Source organism: Armigeres subalbatus, chromosome 3, assembly GCF_024139115.2.
Source record: "Armigeres subalbatus isolate Guangzhou_Male chromosome 3, GZ_Asu_2, whole genome shotgun sequence".
Classification (NCBI taxonomy): domain Eukaryota; kingdom Metazoa; phylum Arthropoda; class Insecta; order Diptera; family Culicidae; genus Armigeres; species Armigeres subalbatus.
This window is the reverse complement of record NC_085141.1, coordinates 60,283,508-60,294,229: the sequence shown is the minus strand read 5'-3', so window position 1 is coordinate 60,294,229 and position 10,722 is coordinate 60,283,508. Positions and strand designations below refer to the sequence as shown.

Below are 10,722 nucleotides of genomic sequence, written 5' to 3'. Positions count from 1 at the left end.
TCTAGCAGATTACTGTTAGGTATAGGTATAGGAATAAAAATGGAAACGGTATGAAAGTCCATTTCCAGTTCTAGCGATTGCTAGAACATGAGAAATATAGAGGAAGATTCAAAGTAGGAAAATGGAACGGACCTGGGATTGAACCCACGACCTCCTGCGTATGAGGCAGAAGCAGTAGCCATATGACTACCAAGCCCGAAACAAGAGAGATCACGCACAGAACTGATTAATTTTATTACCGGCCGCGCAATGCAGATCACAATAATTCGTCCGACCGCGCAATCGTTCTGCGGTCCGAAACAAGAGAGATCACGCACAGAACTGATTAATTTTATTACCGGCCGTGCAATGCAGATCACAATAATTCGTCCGACCGCGCGATCGTTCTGCGGTCCGAAACAAGAGAGATCACGCACAGAACTGATTAATTTTATTACCGGCCGTGCAATGCAGATCACAATAATTCGTCCGACCGCGCGATCGTTCTGCGGTCCGAAACAAGAGAGATCACGCACAGAACTGATAAATTTTATTACCGGCCGCGCAATGCAGATCACAATAATTCGTCCGACCGCGCGATCGTTCTGCGGTCCGAAACAAGAGAGATCACGCACAGAACTGATAAATTTTATTACCGGTCGCGCAATGCAGAACACAATAATTCGTCCGACCGCGCGATCGTTCTGCTGTCCGAAACAAGAGAGATCACGCACAGAACTGATTAATTTTATTACCGGCCGTGCAATGCAGATCACAATAATTCGTGCGACCGCGCGATCGTTCTGCTGTCCGAAACAAGAGAGATCACGCACAGAACTGATAAATTTTATTACCGGCCGCGCAATGCAGATCACAATAATTCGTCCGACCGCGCGATCGTTCTGCGGTCCGAAACAAGAGAGATCACGCACAGAACTGATAAATTTTATTACCGGTCGCGCAATGCAGAACACAATAATTCGTGCGACCGCGCGATCGTTCTGCTGTCCGAAACAAGAGAGATCACGCACAGAACTGATTAATTTTATTACCGGCCGTGCAATGCAGAACACAATAATTCGTCCGACCGCGCGATCGTTCTGCTGTCCGAAACAAGAGAGATCACGCACAGAACTCTCAAATGTAATATTGATTAAATTACGAATGCCTAGAATTACCCAAAATGTTGGTAAATATATTTTTGAAAACAAAATAATGATTTTGATCGGAAATAAAGATTTGGGTCCTCAGATTAAGCTGTGTTCAAATTAGTTGTTTTACAATTTTGTGCTTAAAAAAAGCAATACCAATAACTATGATGAGGTTATACACTGCTTTACTGTCTTTACTGTCACTGCTATAGTCTGAATAAGATCAAATAGAGAACTGAACATTGAAAATAGTTCTGCTGTACTATAAGATACTATACGTTTGTACTGCTTTCTGTTATCATTATGCACTAAGAAATAAGAATAAAACTAAACTACCATGCAATGTCCATTGGTTCTGTCAGAAACTTACGAACGTTTTGCAACCAATAAAAGAATAGGAACTTTGTAATAAGGTGCTTATGTGGTACTGTGGTGATTAAATGCCCGTTGACACTACCATTACATGACCACGAAGCGCACAATTTAAGTGTTTAAAGTTGATTAAAGCATTTCGCATTACCCGTTGTCAGTAATTATATGTATTTATTTCAAAAGTTCGTTACAAATTATCAGTCGCTTCGATATAAAACTGGCCTCTGGTTTAGACAAAAAATAAAACACCCAATCAAAGTTTTAAAACTCTTTCCCTGTTTTTTATGAAGTTAAATAAAAACCGGGAAAAATTGACAAAAATTATCGGGAAAAGCGGGAAAAAACCGGGAATTTGAAAATCGAATTTCAGTGGCCACCCTGCAAGTTGCATTCGACGCAAAACCCTGTTCCATTGCTTCCTATTTGAAATTGGCCAGATCGAACTATGGGATCGAAAGTTATGGCCAAAATACAAATTCATACGAAAAAATCGCGTAAAAATGTCACTCATTTTTCGGGCACTTATCCTCAATCGATTTGCTTCCAACAAGTTGCATTCGACGTAGAATCCTGTCCCGTTGTTTTCTATTGAAAATTGGCCATATCGGACTATGGGATCGAAAATTATACCATTTTTGCCTTTCTCGTATACTAAGTATACGGTAAAGGCTATATGATCGCTCCAAAAACAAACTTTTTATAGAAGGCCCGGAGACCCATAGTGTTATATACCAATCGACTCAGTTCGACGAATCGATGTGATGTCTGTGTGTGTGTGTGTGTGTGTGTGTGTGTGTGTGTGTGTGTGTGTGTGTGTGTGTGTGTGTGTGTGTGTGTGTGTGTGTGTGTGTGTGTGTGTGTGTGTGTGTGTGTGTGTGTGTGTGTGTGTGTGTGTGTGTGTGTGTGTGTGTGTGCGCAAAACTACTCAAAAAATGTCACTCATTTTTCGGGCACTTATCCTCAACCGATTTGCTCGCAACAAGTTGCATTCGACGCAGAATCCTGTTCCATTGTTTCCTATTTGAAATTGGTCAGATCGGACTATGGGATCAGAAGTTATGGCCAAAATACAAATTCATACGAAAAAATCGCGTAAAAAATGTCACTCATTTTTCGGGCACTTATCCTCAACCGATTTGCTTGCAACAAGTTGCATTCGACGCAGAATCCTGTCCCATTGTTTCCTATTTGAAATTGGCCAGATCGGACTATGAGATCAGAAGTTATGGCCAAAATACAAATTCATACGAAAAAATCGCGTAAAAAATGTCACTCACTTTTCGGGAACTTATCCTCAACCGATTTGCTCGCAACAAGTTGCATTCAATGCAGAATCCTGTCCCATTGTTTCCTATTTGAAATTGGTCAGATCGAACAATGGGATCAGAAGTTATGGCAAAAATACAAATTCAAACGTAAAAATCGCGTAAAAAATGACACTCAATTTATGGGCACTTATCCTCAATCGATTTGCTCACAACAAGTTGCATTCGACGTAGAATCCTGTCCCGTTGTTTTCTATTGAAAATTGGCCATATCGGACTATGGGATCGAAAATTATACCATTTTTGTCTTTCTCGTATACTAAGTATACGGTAAAGGCTATATGATCGCTCCAAAAACAAACTTTTTATAGAAGGCCCGGAGACCCATAGTGTTATATACCAATCGACTCAGTTCGACGAATTGAGGTGATGTCTGTGTGTGTGTGTGTGTGTGTGTGTGTGTGTGTGTGTGTGTGTGTGTGTGTGTGTGTGTGTGTGTGTGTGTGTGTGTGTGTGTGTGTGTGTGTGTGTGTGTGTGTGTGTGCGCAAAACTACTCAAAAAATGTCACTCATTTTTCGGGCACTTAACCTCAACCGATTTGTTTGCAACAAGTTGCATTCGACGCAGAATCCTGTCCCGTTTTATACTATTGAAAATTGGCCATATCGGACTATGGGATCGACGAGCTACGATCGAGAGTTATGGCCAAAATACAAATTCATACGAAAATATTGCGTAAGAAATGTCACTAATTTTTCAGGCACTTATTCTCAACCGATTTTCTCGCTCGAAATTTCATTCGACGCAGAATCTTTTCCCATTGTTTCCTATTGAAAATTGGACCGGTCGGACTATGGAATCGGAAGTTATGACCAAAATACCTTTTTTACATAAAAATCACAAGAAATGTCACCTATTTTTCGAACACTTAACCTTAATCGATTCACACGCAACAAGTTGCATTCGACGCAGAATTATATCCCATTGTTTCCTATTGAAAATTGGCTAGATCGGACTATGGGATCGGAAGTTATGGCCGAAACACCATTTTAGCCTTTTTATACGAAAAAACTGTATGTTCGCTCCAAAAACCAAACTTTTACAGAAGGCCTGGAGAGTTATATACCAATCGATCTAGCTCGACGAACTGAGATGATGTCTCTGTCTCTGGGAGTTTGGCAGAAAGACGGTCATGAGATTTATATCATAACAAATATTGCCCTTCGCTCGCGTGATGGGAATGACATTTTCGTTTTCTTTTTGTGTAGTCGGAGCATCAGTTCAACTAACATCCAAAAGTGATATCCTTAAAATATATGACTGGGTGAAATAAAACAGGGTTATGTACGTCAAAAAGATTGGAAAAGGAAACAAAAATGTCGAAATTCTTATTAGCATATTGTAGATCAAGCTGAAAACCGAACCGAGGTCCCGCGAAATCGCATTTTCTCGCATTTCCGGATGTTGCAACTGCATCGCGAGTAGTGCGCAACTGTGCCATAGTCGGGCACCACTCGCGATGCAGTTGCGACATCCGGAAATGGGACAAAATATGATTTTCGGTTTTCAACTGGATCTACAATATCTTTGGCATAAATAATCTGATTTTCATAGAACGGACAAAGAAATTTGTCTTTTTTACTCCTAGCTACTAGCTCATCTTTTTTCAAGCACACACATTTTACGAAGGTCGAGAAAGGCACCATCACCGCTAGGTGGATTAATCTGGGTTTTTTACGGAATAATCGCGTAAAAAAGTGTCACTCATTTTTCGGGCACTTATCCTCAACCGATTTCCTCGCAACAAGTTGAATTCGACGCAGAATCCTGTCCCATTGTTTCCTATTTGAAATTGGCCAGATCGGACTATGGGATCGAGAGTTATGGCCAAAATACAAATTCATACGAAAACATCGCGTAAAAAATGTCACTCATTTTTCGGGCACTTATCCTCAACCGATTTGCTCGCAACAAGTTGCATTCGACGCAGAATCCTGTCCCATTGTTTCCTATTTGGAATTGACCAGATCGGACTATGGGATCGAGAGTTATGGCCAAAATACAAATTCATACGAAAAAATCGCGTTAAAAATGTCACTCATTTTTCGGGCACTTATCCTCAACCGATTTGCTCGCAACAAGTTGCATTCAACGCAGAATCCTGTTCCATTGTTTCCTATTTGGAATTGGCCAGATCGGACTATGGGATCGAGAGTTATGGCCAAAATACAATTTCATACGAAAAAATCGGGTAAAAAATGTCACTCATTTTTCGGGCCCTTAACCTCAACCGATTTGCTCGCAACAAGTTGCATTCAACGCAGAATCCTGTCCCATTATTTCCTATTTGAAATTGGCCAGATCGGACTATGGGATCGAGAGTTATGGCCAAAATACAAATTCGAACGAAAAAATCGCGTAAAAAATGTCACTCATTTTTCGGGCCCTTATCCTCAACCGATTTGCTCACAACAAGTTCAATTCGACGCAGAATCCTGCCCCATTGTTTCCTATTTGGAATTGGCCAGATCGGACTGTGGGATCGAGAGTTATGGCCAAAATAAAATTTCATACGAAAAAATCGCGTAAAAAATGTCACTCATTTTTCGGGCCCTTATCCTCAACCGATTTGCTCACAACAAGTTCAATTCTACGCAGAATCCTGTCCCATTGTTTCCTATTTGAAATTGGCCAGATCGGACAATGGGATCGAGAGTTATGGCCAAAATACAAATTCATACGAAAACATCGCGTAAAAAATGTCACTCATTTTTCGGGCACTTATCCTCAACCGATTTGCTCGCAACAAGTTGCATTCGACGCAGAATCCTGTCCCATTGTTTCCTATTTGGAATTGACCAGATCGGACAATGGGATCGAGAGTTATGGCCAAAATACAAATTCATACGAAAAAATCGCGTTAAAAATGTCACTCATTTTTCGGGCAGTTATCCTCAACCGATTTGCTCGCAACAAGTTGATTCGACGCAGAATCCTGCCCCATTATTTCCTATTTGGAATTGGCCAGATCGGACTATGGGATCGAGAGTTATGGCCAAAATAAAATTTCATACGAAAAAATCGCGTAAAAAATGTCACTCATTTTTCGGGCCCTTAACCTTAACCGATTTGCTCGCAACAAGTTGCATTCAACGCAGAATCCTGTCCCATTATTTCCTATTTGAAATTGGCCAGATCGGACTATGGGATCGAGAGTTATGGCCAAAATACAAATTCGAACGAAAAAATCGCGTAAAAAATGTCACTCATTTTTCGCGCCCTTATCCTCAACCGATTTGCTCGCAATAAGTTCAATTAGACGCAGAATCCTGTCCCATTGTTTCCTATTTGAAATTGGCCAGATCGGACAATGGGATCGAGAGTTATGGCCAAAATACAAATTCATACGAAAAAATCGCGTAAAAAATGTCACTCATTTTTCGGGCACTTATCCTCAACCGATTTGCTCGCAACAAGTAGCATTCGACGCAAAATCCTGTCCCATTGTTTCCTATTTGGAATTGGCCAGATCGAACCATGGGATCGAAAGTTAAGGCCAAAATACAAATTCATACGAAAAAAATCGCGTGAAAAATGTCACTCATTTTTCGGGCACATATCCTTAATCGATTTGCTCACAACAAGTTGCATTCGACGTGGAATCCTGTCCCGTTGTTTCCTATTTTTTTATGGAAAAATCGCTAAAAAAACTCACTCATTTTTCAGGCACTTTTCCTCAACAGATTTGCTCGCATTAAATTGCATTCGACGCAGAATGTCTCATATTTTCTTATTGAAAAGTGTCCAGATCGGACTATGGGCTTAGATGTTATGGTCAAATTACTATTTATTGTGAAAAAAAATTCAAAAAAGTCTAGCTCACTTTTTTAGCACTTAGACTTCATCTATTCCCCAAGTAACACAAGTTCAACAAATCTGGTTGCAGTAACCATATTGTGACTGAATCCGGTCATATATAAGTTACTGTGATTGATGTGCAATATGTGTGCTTCTCAGGTCGCTTGCAACAGATTGCATTCGACGCAGAATCTTGTCCCAATGTTTCCTATAGAAACTTGGACGTATCGTACAATTGGATCAAAAGTTATGGCAAAAATACTAATTTTAAAACTACAAAATAAAATGCCATTTTTTGCTCTTATGCTAATCCGATTTGTTTGCAACAAATTGCGTTTGGCGAGAATTTTTTTTATGCATATAAACAAATATGAAAAATAAGACCAATCCACATATTGGAGTTATTTTAGATTTTTCCAAACCTTTTGAACGAACGAGAAAGGCACCATCACCGCTAGGTGGATTAATCTGGGTTTTGTGAATTGATACCACTTTTTCAAATTCGTTCATGAATGATCTCGTGTTCCTTCCAGGGTTGTACACACCTAGGCACTTCATATTATAATCAAGTAATTTTATCAAGAGAAAATTGCAATCCTCTACGCAGCTTTTAGATATCAATTGACTTCTCAATCCAGATTGAACGAAAATAGACACACCTCCACCGCGATTACTTCTACAGGAGTGATACGCATCATACCCTGATAAGTTACAGATTTCTCCCTCATACAACCATGTCTCAGTAAAGACAACTACTTGCACAGTTCCTTGTAAATCTAGTATTAGTTGAAACAAATCATCCATTTTATTCCTACAGCTTCTTGTGTTTAGATGGAGTATATTCAAAGAGTTAGATAATACGAGTTACTAGATAATACGCAATCAGTAGAATAGCGTATATTAACTTCATTTATAATACAATTTTCTTGAGCCATTGATAATCGTGCATATGATAATAAAGAACATAATAGATTGAACAATTAGATTATGTATTAGGCAGATCATGAACATCGTTTACTCGGATTATTTTGGAATTCTCATCTTTCCTCAGAAATACTGAGCCATTTGCAAACCAAACAAAGCGGTAGTTGTAATCCTTCTTGAACTTCCGTGTTGCACCCAATATACGCTGGTTGATTGATGTAAGATGATGATTGATGAAAATTTGCTGTTTGACTCCGAGACCTATCTCTTCACACGTGATTGGACGTCCTTTGATGGCATTCATAAATTGCTCCTTCACATAAACGGTAGTACACCGTACCAATACAGGTTGAATATCTTTCTGGTTCTTTGAAGACAGCCGCGAAACCCCAAGGATGTTTGCAGCATTAAACGGAATATCCAACAGTCTTGCGATACTTTCAACCAACATACATAAATTTTCATCATTTGTTTTGATCAGGTTCGATATGAGAAAGTTACTCTCCAGACTTTTCTGTTTGAGAACATTAACCTCGTAGTTCAACTCTTCCAGGTGGTTACGCAGGGTAGAATTGTCTTCCTTTAGGCATTTGATTTGCTCTGACGTAGAACGTATTTCGTTATCGTGCTCAGAGAGTGTGTGTTTAACGGATTCAAATTCATTCGAAATGAACTGCTGAGAGTCCTTCATCTCTTCAACATCAGATTGTAGCTTGCTGATAGCTCCATCAATACGGCTTGCCACACCGTCGATGCGTTGCATGGTTTGATGAGTCGCATTTGTGATATCTTGTTGGATGAGTTTACGAAGATCTGCTAGAGACAAGATGGAGCTACCTGTGCCTGTATCAGATGATGTTAGAGATCCAACATTAGATCCATCGTCCATTTGGACAATATTGTTTGGCACATTCATGGTGCGTTGTTGCTTGAGCTTAGCAGATCTGGTGGATGTATTCTGCAAAGTCGCTTCTTCAGGGGAACTGCTTGCCTGCCGTTTTGATTTGCTTCGTTTCGTCATTCGCGATGTTGAATAGTCTATACAAATAACTTGCCAGTAAATATAAGTGGCACGCTTCACCAGTATTGTAACTCCGACAGTCGAAATGATTTCTCTATGCACATCACTTTAACTGTAGTGTGTATGATCATTTGATCAACCACTCAGTAACTAACACTTAAGCTGTTATTAGTGTGTTGTTTCACTTTTAGAAATTATCATATAGGCTTTAGATCACTTTCGCGAAGACTATGGCGATAAGGAATGTAATAATATCGTAAACTAATTTTCACGTCTACTCGACACAGTTTATTACATTTTTCTCCTTTTGACAGAAGGATATCTGCATTAATGCTTAACAACCATTTGGTCGGGAAATGGTAATTTATCTCTCGTATATACTGTTGAATCAACTTTGTTTTTTACACTCAACTGAAAAGGACCCGACGTCGGTAGATGCTCGCTTGCGACTCCTTTGAATTTTTTTCGGCAATTTCGCAAAATTTACATTTTTGGGTATAAAAATTTTGTGGTTCGGTTGTAGGCACCCTTGAAAATGGATAAAAATGCAAAAACCGCCCATATTTAAAGAAAAGTAATACATAATTCATTCATTTTTTCTAAGGGACTAAAATATCCCACATTAATCCATCTAGCGATAATGGTGCCTTCCTCGTGCATAAAGGAGAATAGTGAGAATAATCACATAAAAAGGTCTAAAAAAAAACTTTAGGTAATTGGTTTTATTTTTTTTCCATTGATGTGCATTAATTGCATTCATTCATATAAGTCACTATGAAAAAATGTTTAAAAATTAGCCTTTTTTTCGAAAAGGGACTCAAGGGAACAAAATTATGATTTTTCAACTATTTCAGAAGGCAGACTAATCAGTCCAATTTTCAATTACAAATTTCAATTACAAAAAAAAACACACAGCAATACTTACCGTATACCGCGTAATACCTGGTTTACAGTTGTCTTTGAGTGATAAAACAAAAGAAGGTACAGCCCAATCGGTTGGACGCAAATATGACGTAGTAAGACGCAGCCTCACGTAGTGGATTTTAAAGGTAGTAGCTGATCAAACCCTGTAGGCACAGACAAACAGACGTAGCTCTTAGTGAAAATCATTTGAAAAATCGTCGTCGTCGAAAACACTAGCGGCATCTGTTTTGCACAATCTATTTGAATCTATCATCACGCTTCACTTCTAAAAACATCGCCTCGAAGTGGTACCTTCTTACGTACCTCACTTTTGACGCGAAACTGCTTTTTTCTACAAGCAAATATGACCCTTGATGCTATGGTGATGCCTTGTTGATGTTTTTCAGATTCATATATGCCATCAAAGGCTTAGAACCAATGAAAAGAAAAAAATAATCTCGGCGTTTTTATGTATGTTTTTATGTAATGGGGTCCACGACGTTAGGCATAAGGAAATGTCGCATAAGTACGTTAGGCATAATGGACGACAGGCATAACGGACGTTAGGCATATTGTGCGTTGGGCATAATGGACGTTTGGCATAATTCTGCCTTTTTTATGTCATAGGCTATCCTTTGGGTCATTTTATGCCTAACGTACATTGTGTCTAGCGTACATTATGAATAACGTCAATTATACCTAACGTACTTATGCCTAACAGGGTATACCCATCTGATTGAATGATAACAAAATTTTGAAACCACTAAGTGAATGATAATTGATTGTAGTTTGGTAATGATAGTGCGTGGATAATAACTTAAATTCCCCTTAAATAACTCTTCAAATTCTCTTCATACCGTATTCCGATAGCCTGAATAGAAAGAAAAAATCAGAAGGGTTGTGTACAAGACACGACCGCTCGACGTAAACTACGTAAAACCTCTTAGTGCAATGGGAATCGTAATATCATATGAACATTAGGTTGTATACATGACACAATAGCGAATTTCAACCAAAAATTATCTTAAACTGTTTTCAGAACAAACATTTTTCTCAATCACCACCGACGACCATACATATGTTGCTTGGACCGCTACCGGCGCAGCCATCGTCTCAAGTCAGTTAAAAAAGCTGCTCTCACGCGCGCGTTTGCAGTTTTGCTTGAAATCATCGTGCGGTTGTCATCAGCATCGGCAGCGTTCAATAGAATTTGTTTAATTTTTTTAGTAGAACAGGTTTGTCGACAGC

The 10,722-nt window shown here is 39.2% G+C and overlaps 1 protein-coding gene across 1 annotated transcript; it reads right to left on the bottom strand.

The window, feature by feature from the left end:
* Nucleotides 1–7,611: 7,611 nt before the first annotated feature.
* LOC134221671 (uncharacterized) lies at nt 7,612–8,571 on the bottom strand. Its single transcript, XM_062700859.1, has one exon. The coding sequence runs from the start codon at nt 8,569–8,571 to the stop codon at nt 7,612–7,614; it is 960 nt and encodes a 319-aa protein (XP_062556843.1).
* Nucleotides 8,572–10,722: the final 2,151 nt, after the last annotated feature.

Bases quoted from the DNA above. Each gene is read 5' to 3' on its own strand.
- LOC134221671 (XM_062700859.1), bottom strand. From the start codon at position 8,571: ATGACGAAACGAAGCAAATCAAAACGGCAGGCAAGCAGTTCCCCTGAA.